This window comes from Cherax quadricarinatus, chromosome 44 (assembly GCF_038502225.1).
Source record: "Cherax quadricarinatus isolate ZL_2023a chromosome 44, ASM3850222v1, whole genome shotgun sequence".
Classification (NCBI taxonomy): Eukaryota; Metazoa; Arthropoda; class Malacostraca; order Decapoda; family Parastacidae; genus Cherax; species Cherax quadricarinatus.
Window position 1 is genome coordinate 29,106,689 of NC_091335.1, and position 15,050 is coordinate 29,121,738.

General features: G+C 40.6%; 1 protein-coding gene across 1 annotated transcript in view; it reads left to right on the forward strand.

Annotated features, from left to right (window-relative positions):
* Window positions 1–15,050, forward strand: part of LOC128697331 (metalloreductase STEAP4) — an 83,067-nt gene that overhangs the window by 15,077 nt on the left and 52,940 nt on the right. The window contains exons 5-6 of the mRNA XM_053788957.2: window positions 761–913; window positions 13,033–13,171. Of these exons, the coding sequence (XP_053644932.2) occupies window positions 761–913; window positions 13,033–13,171 (292 nt within the window). The remainder of the gene's footprint in view (window positions 1–760; window positions 914–13,032; window positions 13,172–15,050) is intronic.

Genomic DNA, 15,050 nt, shown 5'->3' on the forward strand with positions numbered 1-15,050 from the left:
AGTTTTCTGTGCTAAACTTACAGGGTGTGACACACATTGAGTAACTGAGGAAATAAAATATTTTTTTCTTTTGGAATATATCTGGTCTGAATTTATTCCTTTAAACTTTCAAAAATTTAGATTTTGAAATTCTATGTTGTCTTCTAGTGTTTGATTTACTAAACTTTCAAAAATTATTTAGATTTTGGAATCAAATATTTTTTTACTAATGTCTGATTTACTAATTTATTCAATATTCTTTATTTCACATTATCTCCTTAATTTATTTCCTTCTTTGTAATTACTTCTTTATTAAGAACACTTATTTTAGAAGATTTTTTTTTCTTTCTATTAGTCTTATTAGAATTTTTTTTTTTTGGTTTATAATGTTATTTGGTTCTAGTGTTTTTTCGATTATTTATATTTACAAAAAAAATTATAAGGATGAGCTCATCGTTTTTTTTTCCTTTTAAATGTTCAAGTTTTTTCTGATGAGTTTGAAAAAATGGTTATAAATGGCCATAATTATTAAAGGAGTGGACCGGTAAGCCAGCGGAAGGTCTCGGTCAGACGAGCAAAAGCTCTAAAGGCGGGTCATCATCTAAGACCCGCGTCAGGAAATACTTGTCCTGTTTCATGACGAACCTGATGAGTTTAACACTGTTAAACTCATCATTATATAGTTTTTATATATTCTTCGATGTACAGGTTATGGCCAGTTCAATGTTCCCTCTTAACCCATTAAGGTAAACGCTCCCTACTGACAGTACTATCATCGCAGACAGCGGGTGATAGCAGCAGGAGGTACCATTATGACATACGCTGAGGCTCTGCAGAAAAGCAACCTGGTTGTGATTGCCATCCCTTTCCAACACGTCAGTTCCCTTCCCCTCGACACACTCAGCAACAAGATCCTCGTCGATGTCAGCAACAGGTGAGTGTGCTTTCTTTACTCGCCGAGTATCAGGTCCTATCCACGTTGAGCCTAACTATCTTGTGCGTGATCCTAATTTATCCAAGGAACAGTCTGTTAGGTAAGAGACATATGCAACAGTTAGGTATCTTTATTTCGAAACGTTTCGCCTACACAGTAGGCTTCTTCAGTCGAGTACAGAAAAGTTTATAGGAGCAGAAGAGACGTAAAGACGATGTAATCACCTACTTGGTTCAAGATTGCGTCAGCGAAATTTACTGCGTCCAGAAATAGCAATCAGCTAATTCAGAAAATGACAGAGAAGGCTACTTTAAATGTTACTTTTTTTGAAGTTAATGGGGACTTTCGATGCTGTGAATGAATATTTTGATCCAGCAAGGTAGGGCTTTATTTACTGATTGCAGCAAAGCAAGTGTGAAGGTAATCTTACCTCACAGTGATAACACTTTACCTTAAATCTTTTGCTTCCGCTAGAGACTTGGAAGAAATATTTGAGACAGTGCAAAAACTTATCACTCTGATCGAATATTAAAAGTCTGAGCGGAAAAACCTGCTGTGACCTAAAAATAATAGGTTTGTTACTGGGTCTGTAAAGCGGTTTTAAAAGTACTGTTTCCTGTTTCCAGCATTTATGGACAACTCGAGAATCGTACGAGAAAGGCGTGAATAATATTCAACATACGTCATAAATAGATCTAAAGGACATACTTCTTCCGCCAATTTACACATCAAAATAAGCCTCTTTGAAAACCTCGTCAAAGAGTTGGACAAAGAAGGTACAAGAGAAGTTTATCTGAAGGAGAGGTCTCCCGACGTTTGTGACGACATACTGAAGGAAGGCATCGTCATCCAAGATTCTGAACTCAGAGTATGAGTGGATTTCCAGAACACCTGACTGGTTTATTGGCCAGTCATCAAAGTGATAATTGTAGACATATATACTGGAATGCTAGATGTCCCTGAAGATTCATTTCCTCCACATCGATTTTTTTTCCTGCCAAACCTCGGTAACGTTAGTGAGAAATACGATGAACGATTTAACTAAGACATTATGGAGATGAGATGTGAAAGAAGTCTAACTTTCAGTCTAAATTTCGTTTCTGTACTGCATAAAAAAAATAAGTTCTGTTTGGTACTGTTATCTACTCCACATCATGACATTCCTTCATAATTCTGGCAACTGTATCAATTGATTTGCTGAATATTGTTGTTAATGGTTCACACTGTGCCTCTGCTCTGCTATCATTGCCAGTGAGGTATCTAGTTAGCTAAGTGGTTTTCTCACCTGTCCTACTTAGTGTTCAGTACGTGTTTGTGTACTCTTCCTCTAATAATGTCTCTATATCCTTCCAAAATACCTACTGAATTTTTGTCAACTCCTTACAGAGTTCCTATCTCTCCAGACATGTCCTAGCTCAAGATTCTCCAAAACTATATCGTTATTGTTATTGATTCTCATTATCAATAAATTTCTAGTTCCTTTCGCTATTTTGTCCGTTGTCGCTCTGTTACTGTCTCCATAATCCTGTCTTGCTACTCTGCTGCTGTTTGCTGGTGGAGGCAGCTGGGGATCGCCAGTCTTGAGTCCCATATAATGCAATTATTTGAATCCATTCTGTTTATTTCTCTCATGTTTTTAAAATTCCACTAGCTTCTGATTATCAGCGTAACTCCTTCACCACTTTTGCTTCCCCTGTCTTTTCTTCTATTAAAAACTCCAGAAGAAGAGATCAAATCTGATTTTGTTTCTATGAACGATGTGAAGTTTGGAGAAGGTTGTGATATTCGTGTTGTCATCACTCTTATTAATATTTGCATTTGTGCACTATTCTGCTTGTTGTATTTCTGTTAATTTGTTACGGGTTTCTGGTTTCCTAATTTCCTTGTCCTAGCTCATGGGTGAGGGGTATGGGATGTGGTGTTGGGGAAGGGGAGGGGAAGGAGTGAATGTAAGGAGTGGTTGTGGCGATGATATTGCACTGGAGGGAGTCAGGATCATGGATGTAAGTGAGGGAGGACAGGGAGGGTAATGGGTAGAGGGAAATGGGACTTGAGGATTGGGATGAGAATGGTTATGGAGGTTTCATTTGCAATGGAAGCTGATAAGATTATGAGTGTAGGTTTGGAAGATGTGGCGCAGGATTTGGACTGTTTTCAGTTAGTGTGTGAGTGTGGGAAAGGAGGGTAATTCTTGGAAAAAGCTCCTGTGGGGTTGTTTATGGTGTACTCCAAGTGGCTAAGCATTTTCAAATCAATTACATGTAGAATTGAATGGAAGTATGATAGTAGGGATAACTCAGTAACAGTCCCAGATTTTCGCTTAGCAGATTACGATGGGCTTAGAGAACACTTATCATCTGTTGACTGGGGTAAAGAAGAGAGCTATCAATATGACAGTTTTCTGAACACAATACATGCTGCTCAAAGAAGGTTTATCCCTTATAAGGAAATTAGATCAAATAGAAATGACCCAAAATGGATGAATAATAGGCTGAAATATCTACTAGGGCATAAGAAAGGAATTTATAGGCGTATCAAGAGAGGCGAGGGTCATCTTATGAATCAGTATATTGACATTAAGAGGGACATTAAAAAGGGGATAAGAAAAGCTAAAAGGGACTATGAAATTAAAGTTGCTAGGGATTCTAAAACTAACCCAAAAAGTTTTTTCCAGGTCTATAGAACAAGTCAGAGATAAGATAGGTCCCCTTAAAAATAACTATGGGCATCTTACTGACAAAGAGAATGAAATGTGCTCGATTTTAAATAATTATTTTCTCTCGGTTTTTACACAGGAAGACACTAATAATATTCCGGTAATTAATTTTTATAGTGGATCAGAAGATAAATTATGTAACATCACAGTCACTAGTGAAATGGTTGTGAAGCAGATAGACAGACTGAAGCAAAATAAGTCACCGGGTCCTGATGAGGTTTTTTCAAGGGTTCTAAAGGAATGCAAAATGGAAGTCTGTGAACCATTAACTAATATTTTTAATTTATCTCTTCAAACAGGTGCAGTGTCTGATATGTGGAAGATGGCTAATGTAATTCCTATTTTTAAAACAGGGGACAAGTCGTTACCGTCAAATTACCGCCCAATAAGCCTGACCTCAATTGTAGGCAAATTACTAGAGTCAATTATAGCTGAGATTATAAGAAGCCATCTCGATAAGCATAGCTTGATTAATGATACTCAGCATGGATTCACAAGAGGCCGGTCTTGTCTAACTAATTTATTAACTTTCTTCAGTAAAGCTTTTGAGGCTGTTGACCACGATAAAGAATTTGATATTATTTACTTAGATTTTAGTAAGGCATTTGATAGAGTTCCGCACCAAAGACTGTTGAAGAAAGTAGCAGCTCATGGCATTGGGGGAAGGGTGCTCTCGTGGATCGAATCATGGCTCACAGACAGGAAGCAAAGAGTGTCCATAAATGGGGTTAAATCCGAGTGGGGATCAGTAACAAGTGGCGTTCCACAGGGATCAGTCTTAGGCCCGTTGTTGTTTATAATATATATCAATGATCTTGATGAAGGAATTACTAGTGATATGAGCAAATTCGCCGATGACACGAAGCTAGGTAGGATAATTGATTCAAACGTAGATGTTAGGGAACTTCAGGAGGATTTAGACAAACTCTACTCTTGGTCAGAAAAGTGGCAGATGCAGTTCAATGTAGATAAATGCAAGGTTCTGAAGCTCGGGAGTGTCCATAACCCTAGCACTTATAAGTTAAATAATGTAGAACTTAACCATACAGATTGCGAAAAGGACTTGGGGGTTATGGTAAGCAGCAACCTTAAACCAAGACAGCAATGCCTAAGCGTACGTAATAAGGCAAATAGATTACTGGGATTTATATCAAGAAGTGTAAGCAACAGAAGTCCAGAGGTCATACTGCAGCTTTATACATGGTAAGACACATATGCAAGAGTTAGGTATCTTTATTATGAAACGTTTCGCCTACACAGTAGGCTTCTTCAGTCAAGTACAGAAAAGTTGATAGAAGCAGAAGATACTTGAAGACGATGTAATCAGTCCATCACCCTTAAAGTTTTGAGGTGGTCAGTCCCTCAGTCTGGAGAAGAGCATTGTTCCATAGTATGAAACAATATTGTTTCATACTATGGAACAATGCTCTTCTCCAGACTGAGGGACTGACCACCTCAAAACTTTAAGGGTGATGGACTGATTACATCGTCTTCAAGTATCTTCTGCTTCTATCAACTTTTCTGTACTTGACTGAAGAAGCCTACTGTGTAGGCGAAACGTTTCATAATAAAGATACCTAACTGTTGCATATGTGTCTTACCTAACAACCTGTCGGTATTTTATACCATTCTAATGTTCAGCTTTATACATCATTAGTAAGGCCTCACCTAGATTATGCAGCTCAATTCTGGTCGCCATATTACAGAATGGACATAAATTCGTTAGAAAACATTCAGCGTAGGATGACTAAATTAATACATAGCATTAGAAATCTTCCTTATGAAGAAAGATTGAAGACTCTTAAGTTACATTCACTTGTTAGACGAAGAATGAGGGAAGACCTGATCGAAGTGTATAAGTGGAAGATAGGTATTAATAAAGGGGATATTAACAAGGTCTTGAGGATATCTCTCCAAGAGAGAACCCGCAGTAATGGATTTAAATTAGATAAGTTTAGATTTAGAAAGGACATAGGAAAGTATTGGTTTGGAAATAGGGTAGTAGATGAGTGGAACAGTCTACCTAGTTGGGTTATTGAGGCTAGGACTTTGGGTAGTTTCAAATTTAGGTTGGATAAATACATGAGTGGGATGGGTTGGATTTGAGTGGGACTTGCACATCAGAGCTTATTTCTTGGGTAGCATTGAAAATTGGGTAGGTCAAATGTTTGTTAGTGGGATGAATTGTAAAGGACCTGCCTAGTATGGGCCAACAGGCCTGCTGCAGTGTTCCTCCTTTCTTATGTTCTTATGTTCTTATGTTATTTCGTTAGGCTCATTCGTGTTTTTGTTTTCCTTACTCTCTTCCTCAGCTGTTCTGTCTTGATCGAGGAACAAATGTCGATTTCTTCCCATCTACCTTAACAAAAGGATTATTTATTATTTTTTATTATCACACTGGCCGATTCCCACCAAGGCAGGGTGGCCCGAAAAAGAAAAACTTTCACCATCATTCACTCCATCACTGTCTTGCCAGAAGGGTGCTTTACACTACAGTTTTTAAACTGCAACATTAACACCCCTCCTTCAGAGTGCAGGCACTGTACTTGTACAAAGGATTACCTTTCATAATATTTTATCACTCTATGACTGTTGCGAGTGACAGCTGGACTGGGATGTTTTTCTTTCACATAAAAGCACCTTCTGATTCTTTGTAAATTTGTCATCTGTAAATTCAATTATTTCTAAAACTGTTGTTCCTCTGCAGCAACCTCTGAGATTACCTTTCCTGTACTCGGTGAATTTTCTTCTACCAGGCACAGTAAGTTCCTCTAATTGGACATGCTGAATAAATTTTGAAAATATTATATTTCGTTCATATCATCGGGAGGAAAAAAAATACCCTGGCGGGTCTCATTGGTCTAATCCGGGGGGGGGGACATGGACCTGCTCTGCATGGGTCAGTAGGCCTGTTGCAGTGTTCCTTCTTTCTTATGCTCTTATGTTCGTACCTCTCCTTAAAGCTATGTATGGATCCTGCCTCCACTACATCACTTCCCGGACTATTCTACTTCCTAACATCTCTGTGATTCATCTGAGTCTTCAACTTATAATTGTGACCCCTCGTTGTGTAAGGAATCTCCTGTGTAAGGAACCTCCCGTATGAAGATAGACTTAAAGCCTTAAATCTCCACTCTCTGGAGAGACGTAGAATGAGGGGGGATGTCATTGAAGTGTATAAGTGGATGATGGGCATAAACAAAGGAGATATTAATAAAGTAATGTGGGTGTCGAACCAGGTAAGAACCAGAAATAATGGATTTAAGTTGGATAAATTTAGATTTAGAAAGGACATAGGTAAGTACCGGTTTTGTAACAGAGTTGTAGATGCGTGGAACAATCTTTCCAGTTTGGCGATAGAGTCTAGGACCTTGCTTAGCTTTAAGAAGAGATTGGACAAATATATGAGTGGGAGGAGCTGGGTTTGATTGGTGTCATTGGGTACGGGAGTTATTTCTTGGGTAGCTTTAGGTAGAGGTCGTTTTGATAAGGACCTGCCTTGCATGGGCCAGTAGACCTTCTGCAGTGTTCCTCCATTCTTATGTTCTTATGTTCTGTGTTCCATCTCTGGAACATCCTGCCTCTGTCCACCTTGTCGATTCCTCTCAGAGTTTTATACGTCGTTATCATATCTCCCCTATCTCTCCTGCCTTCACTGTCGTCAGGTCGATTTCCCTTAACCTCTTCTTGTAGGATAGACCTGATATGCAGGTATAGGACAGCAATAGAGATAATTAGGAAGGTGGGAACCCTGTGATCTGTGGCATTTTGCCCAGGAGAGGAGTTGGAAATGAATGGTTGTCCAGGGCAATTGGTGTCAACTGCTGGCTGGACAAACACTGTAAGGAAAATGCAGTGACATTCATAGACAACTGGGACCTCTTCTATGGCAGAAATGACATGTATGCCAGGGATGGAGTTCATTTATCTAGGTTTGGGGTGGGAGCACTGGCTAACGCAGTGGAGGGAGCTGTTAGGTCTTTAAACTAGAAATAGATAGTGGTATGGTTTTTCATGGAAAATCAAGGTATTCTGAGTGTAGCGATAGTGTGAGTTTTAAGGAACCCAGTTATAGGAAGAATGAGGAAGAGTTATTGATGAACATAGGAAAGTCAATGGCATTGGGTGATAAGGAGAGTAACAGGCACAGTGGAGGAACAGAAATCAGCAGGAAGAAAAAAGAGAAGGGAGGGTTTCTGAAAATATATCATACTAACAGTCGTAGTGCGAGAAATAAGATGGACGAATTGAGATTAGTTGCAAGTGCTGGTAACACTGATGTTGTTGCCATAACTGAGACGTGGTTTATTATGAAAAATAGGGACATGCCTGCTGAATCTCACATTCTGGGTTTTAAATTGTTCCAAGTAGACAGAAATATCGGAAAGGGGGGTGGGGTGGCACTCTATATCCGAGATCATTTAAATTGTTGCATGAAAACTGGTATAAAGTCCGAAACACATACTGATTCTGTTTGGGTAGAATTTTCAGAGGGGCATAAAAAATTGATTTTAGGTGTGATATACCGTCCACCAAACTTGGATAGAGACCAAGGAAGACTACTGTGGGAGGAAATTGTTAAGGCCACAAGGCACGACAACATTGTTATTCTAGGAGACTTTAACTTTAGTCAGATTGACTGGAGTTTTTTGACAGGGAATTTAGAATCTAATGACTTTTTAGAAGTAGTGCAGGATTGTTTTTTGAAGCAGTTTGTGACAGAACCTACAAGGGGTAATAACCTGCTTGACTTAGTTCTGGCAAACAACGAATCACTTGTTAATAATTTAGAAATTTCAGAGGAACTTTGCACAAGTGACCACAAATCAATTACCTTTAACATTGAATGGAAGTATGATATTAGGGATAACTCAGTAACAGTCCCAGATTTTCGCTTAGTAGATTACAATGGGCTTAGAGTACACTTATCATCTGTTGACTGGGGTAACGAAGAGAGCTATCAATACGAGAGTTTTCTAAACACTATACATGCTGCCCAGAGAACATTTATCCCGTATAAAGAAATTAGATCGAATAGAAATGACCCAAAATGGATGAATAATAGGCTCAAATATCTTTTAGGACAGAAAAAAGGAATTTAGAGGCGCATCAAAAGAGGTGAGGGTCATCTTATGAATCATTATACTGACATTAAGAGGGACATTAAAAAGGGGATACGGAAAGCTAAACGGGACTATGAAATTAAAGTTGCTAGGGAATCGAAAACTAACCCGAAAAGTTTTTTCCAGGTATATAGAACAAAAGTTAGAGATAAGATAGGTCCCCTTAAAGATAGCTCTGGGCATCTTACTGACAAGGAGAATGAAATGTGCTCCATTATTAATAATTATTTTCTCTCAGTTTTCACTCAAGACACTAACAATATCCCAGTAATAATTTTTTACAGTAAGCCTGAAGACGATAAATTATGCAAAATCACAGTCACTAGCGAAATGGTTATCAAACAGATAGACAGACTGAAGCAAAATAAATCCCTGGACCCTGATGAACTTTTTTCCAGGATTCTTAAAGAGTGTAAAATGGAACTTTGTGAACCATTAACTAATATTTTTAATTTATCTCTTCAAACAGGTGTAGTGTCTGATATGTGGAAGATGGCTAATGTAATTCCTATTTTTAAAGCAGGGGACAAGTCGTTACCGTCAAATTACCGCCCAATAAGCCTGACCTCAATTGTAGGCAAATTACTAGAGTCAATTATAGCTGATAATATAAGAAGCCATCTGGATAAGCATAATCTGATTAATGATACTCAACATGGATTCTCGAGGGGCCGTTCCTGCCTAACTAATTTATTAACCTTCTTCAGTAAAGCTTTTGAGGCCGTTGATCATGATAAAGAATTCGATATTGTTTACTTAGATTTTGGTAAGGCTTTTGATAGAGTACCGCACCATAGACTGTTAAAAAAAGTGGCAGCTCATGGCATTGGGGGAAAAGTGCTGTCATGGATCGAGTCATAGCTCACTAATAGGAAGCAGAGAGTATGCTTAAATGGGGTTAAATCCGAGTGGGGATCTGTAACAAGTGGCGTTCCGCAGGGATCAGTTTTAGGCCCGTTGTTGTTTATAATATATATCAATGACCTTGATGAGGGAATTACTAGTGATATGAGCAAATTCGCCGATGACACAAAGATTCAATTGATTCAAACGTAGATGTTAGGGAACTTCAGAAGGATTTAGACAAACTCTATTCTTGGTCAGAAAAGTGGCAGATGCAGTTCAATGTAGATAAATGCCAGGTTCTGAAGCTCTGGAGTGTCCATAACCCTAGCACTTATAAGTTAAATGATGTAGAACTTAACCATACAGATTGTGAAAAGGACTTAGGGGTTATGGTAAGCAGCAACCTTAAACCAAGACAGCAGTGCCTAAGCGTACGTAATAAGGCAAATAGATTATTGGGATTTATATCAAGAAGTGTAAGCAACAGAAGTCCAGAGGTCATACTGCAGCTTTATATATCATTAGTAAGGCCTCACCTAGATTATGCAGCTCAGTTCTGGTCTCCATATTACAGAATGGACATAAATTAGTTAGAAAACATTCAGCGTAGGATGACTAAATTAATACATAGCATTAGAAATCTTCCTTATGAAGAAAGATTGAAGACTCTTAAATTACATTCACTTGTTAGACGAAGAATGAGGGGAGACCTGATCGAAGTGTATAAGTGGAAGTTGGGTATTAATAAAGGGAATATAAATAAAGTCTTGAGGATATCTCTCCAAGAGAGAACCCGCAGTAATGGATTTAAATTAGATAAGTTTAGATTTAGAAAGGATGCAGGAAAGTATTGGTTTGGAAATAGGGTAGTTGATGAGTGGAACAGTCTACCTAGTTGGGTTATTGAGGCTAGGACTTTGGGTAGTTTCAAATTTAGGTTGGATAAGTACATGAGTGAGAGGGGTTGGATTTGAGTGGGAGTTGCATGTGAGGGTGGATAGAGTTATCAGGCCTGATTTCTTGGGTGGCATTGAAAATTGGGTTGGGCAAATGTTTTGTTAGTGGGATGGATTGTAAAGGACCTGCCTAGTATGGGCCAGCAGGCCTCCTGCAGTGTTCCTCCTTTCTTATGTTATGCTCTTATGATATGCCCCTTAGCACCGAAACTAGTCTTGTTGCAAACCTTTGCACTTTCTCTAATTTCTTTACGTACTTGGCTAGGTGTGGGTTCCATACTGGTGCTGCTTACTTCAAATTAGGCGTAACGTACACGGTGCACAGGGTCCTGAACGATTTCTTATTGAGATGTCAGAATGCTATTCTTAGGTTTGCTAGGCGCCCATATGTTGCAGCTGTTATTTGATTGATGTGCACCTCAGGAGATGTGCTCGGCGTTATAATTACCCCAAGACCCTTTTTCTTGAGTGAGGTTTGTAGTCTCGGTCCCGCTAGACTGTACTCCATTTGTGGTCTTCTTTGCTCTTCTTTGCCCTTTGCCCATTTGGTGGGGTTGAACTCCAGGAGCTGGTTTCTGGACCAGGCCTGCAGCCTGTCCAGATTCCTTTATAGTTCTGCCTGGTCCTCGTCTGATTGAATTCTCATCATATTCACATCATCTGCAAACAGGGACACTTATGAGTCTATTCTTTCTGTCATGTAGTTCACATATACCAGAAACAACAGTTCTAGGACTGACCCTTGTGGAACCCCGCTCGTCACAGGAGCAAACTCTGACACCTCGCCACGTACCATGACTCGCTGCTGAATTCCCAGGAGGTATTCCCTGATCCACTGCAGTGCCTTCCCTGTTATCCCTGCCTGGGCTAAACGTCTTCTTCCAGTCCAAGAAATTGCAATCTACCCACCCCTCTCTCTCTCTCTCTCTTGTCTTACTGCTTACACCCTGCCATAGAACTCCAGTAGGTTTGCGACACAGGATTTCCCATCACTGAAACCGTGCTGGTTGTTGTTGTTAAGATCATTCCTTTCTAGGTGCTCCACCACTCTTCTTCTGATAATTTTCTCAATTACTTTGCATAGTAAACATGTCAGTGACACTGGTCTGTAGTTTAATGCTTCATGATGGACTGATTACATCGTCTTCAAGTATCTTCTGCTTCTATCAACTTTTCTGTACTTGACTGAAGAAGCCTACTGTGTAGGCGAAACGTTTCATAATAAAGATACCTAACTGTTGCATATGTGTCTTACCTAACAACTGGATCTACATTTGCTGTCTTCCATACCTCAGGAAATCGCCCTGTTTGGGTAGATGTGTTGAACTTTGTGTGTGTGTGTGTGTGTGTGTGTGTGTGTGTGTGTGTGTGTGTGTGTGTGTGTGTGTGTGTGTGTGTGTGTGTGTGTGTGTGTGTGTGTGTGTACTGGAGAGAAACAAGAGAAGAACTTTGAAGTGAGGAGGCGGTAAGTGGGAAATAGTGTGAGTAGGAATGTTTTGGAGAGGTGTAAGTGTTGTAGTTGGAGAAGAGTGGGAGGGAGAGAGCAGGGTACGTGATGTAGAGGAATAGTTAGGGTCAGTGTATGTACACAGTCTTGGAATCAATTGCGGTACAATAGACTGCCATCACACTACACGTTATCATATCTTCTGTTACAGTTTTTAATTTATTAACGGAGGGGGGGGAGAGTGTTTACCATGTGGTAAGTTGAATGCCTTGATCAAATTAAGACATGCTGGGTGAAATCTTTTTAATTCTGTTTACAAAATGCTACTAGTTTAGCCGAGGTGTCTGCCAGGAGGTAGTGGGGCACATGGTGACATTAAGATGTTGCGTCATCTCAGGGATAGTATGGCTCTTTAGAAATTTTGACTTACTGCTGAGAACTGTTTGCTGCTCACCTTTCTTCTACCCCCCTCATTGCTACTCTCTTGTTTTGTGAAGCTCTCACTAACCCACTACAACACAATATTCATTGCTGATGTTGCAGTGTTACAAGTCTTCTTTCCAGCCCAGACTCTCAGATATTCACATTAATGATAATTTTTATTTCTACAAGCACATGACATGACTTATACAGACCTTAGCTAACATTATCTACATACTATATAGAAAGTCCCTGGTTATGCAAAGCATTTCAGGCAACTTAGGTTAATTTGTGTGCCGTTGGGGTGTTGACCCCCAGAAACTCCTTCGAGGTACTCTCCTCCAGGATGCGACCAACATCATTTGGTTAACACCCAGGTACCTACTTAATGGTAGTTGAACAAGGACAGCAGGTGTTCTAAGGAAACATGGAAAATGTTTTCACCCGCACTGGGGATCGAACCACGGTCACTCACTGTGTTAGCTGAGTGCGCTACTGACCTATTGAATCATATTTTGATTAACCTTGTTGATTAGTCGTTGAAAAAACTCATTCGTTAATAAGTAAACGGAAACACATAATTTAAATGACCAATTATTATATTTTCTCAGAGACCCGAAAAAATACGACCCTGCAGACCGGAGCCAGGCGGAACACCTTCAGAATCTGGTGCCTTCAGCAAGAGTGGTCAAGGCCTTCAATGTTCTCTCAGCTTACACTCTGGCCAGGGGCACTAGAGGGAGTAAGGAGGTAAGTGAGCACACACACTGAGTTTACATCCAGCACATCATCAGTCTTGGCTGACCAGCAAACATTGTAATGGATTGCAAAAAGTAATTTATGAACCTTAGCTATTCAATACAGTGGTGAAAATTGGTATAACAATAAACATAGGAAAACTCTTCATAAAATTAATTAGACATAGACGTTTTTTTAGCATGCTATAATACATTAAAAAAAGTTAATGGAACAGGAACAAGATCAAATGACGAAATTTTTTTTGTGGTACTCAAAAATATAGAAGGTAAGACAAAATTCTCAGCTGTGTTTAGAGTGAGTGTTAGAGGAGAGTGCTATTATGAGTTAGGAAGAGAGTCCGGCGGGCCTCAGAGGGTAGGTTCTGTATGCCACAGAGAGTAGGTTCTGTGAGCCTCAGAAGGTAGGTTATGTGTGCCTCAGAGGGTAGGTTCTGTGAGCTTCAGAGGGTAGGTTCTGCGAGCCTAAGAAGGCAGGTTCTGTATGCTTCAGAGGGTAGGTTCTGTGAGTCTCAGAGGGTAGGTTCTATATGCCAGAGAGGGTAGGTTCTGTGAGCCTCAGAGTAGGTTCTGTGAGCCTCAGAAGGTGGGTTCTGTGAGCCTCAGAGGGTGGGTTCTGTGAGCCTCAGAGCGTGGGTTATGTGAGCTTCAGAGGGAGGGTTCTGTACGCCTCAGAGGGTGGGTTCTGTGAGCCTCAGAGTAGGTTCTGTGAGCCTCAGAAGGCAGGTTCTGTATGCCACAGAGGGTAGGTTCTGTGAGCCTCACAGTGTAGGTTCTGTGAGCCTCAGAAGGTAGGTTATGTGTGCTTCAGAGGGATAAGTTCTGTGAGCCTCAGAAGGCAGGTTCTGTATGCCACAGAGAGTAGGTTCTGTGAGCTTCACAGCGTAGGCTCTGTGAGCCTCAGAAGATAGGTTCTGTAAGTCTCAGAGTGTAGGTTCTGTATGTCACAGAGGGTTGGTTCTGTATGCCACAGAGGGTAGGTTCTGTATGCCACAGAGGGAAAGTTCTGTATACCACAGAGGGTAAGTTCTGCGAGCCTCAGAGTGTAGGTTCTGCATGCCACAGAGGGTAGGTTTTGTTTGCCACAGAGAGTAGGTTCTGCGAGCCTCAGAGTGTAGGTTCTGTATGCCATAGAGGGTAGGTTCTGTATGCCACTGAGGGTAGGTTCGCATGTCACAGAGTGTAGGTTCTGTATGCCACAGAGAGTAGGTTCTGTATGCCACAGAGGGTAGGTTCTGGGAGCCTAAGAGTGTAGGTTCTGTATGCCACAGAGGGTAGGTTCTGTATGCCACAGTGCAGATTCTGTATGCCACAGAGAGTAGGTTCTGTATACCACAGAGGGTAGGTTCTGCGACCCTCAGAGTGTAGGTTCTGTATGCCACAGAGGGTAGGTTCTCTATGCCACAGAGTGTAGGTTCTCTATGCAAGAGAGTGTAGGTTCTGTATGCCACAGAGAGTAGGTTCTGTATGCCACAGAGTGCAGGTTCTGCATGCCACAGAGTACAGGTTCTGTATGCCACAGAGAGTAGGTTCTGTATGCCACAGAGAGCAGGTTCTGTATGCCACAGAGTGTAGGTTCTCTATGCCACAGAGTGTAGGTTCTGTATGCCACAGAGAGTAGGTTCTGTATGCCACAGAGGGTAGGTTCTGCGAGCCTAAGAGTGTAGGCTCTGTATGCCACAGAGGGTAGGTTCTGTATGCCACAGAGTGTAGATTCTGTATGCCACAGAGAGTAGGTTCTGTATACCACAGAGGGTAGGTTCTGCGAGCCTCAGAGTGTAGGTTCTGTATGCCACAGAGGGTAGGTTCTCTATGCCACAGAGTGTAGGTTCTCTATGCAACAGAGTGTAGGTTCTGTATGCCACAGAGAGTAG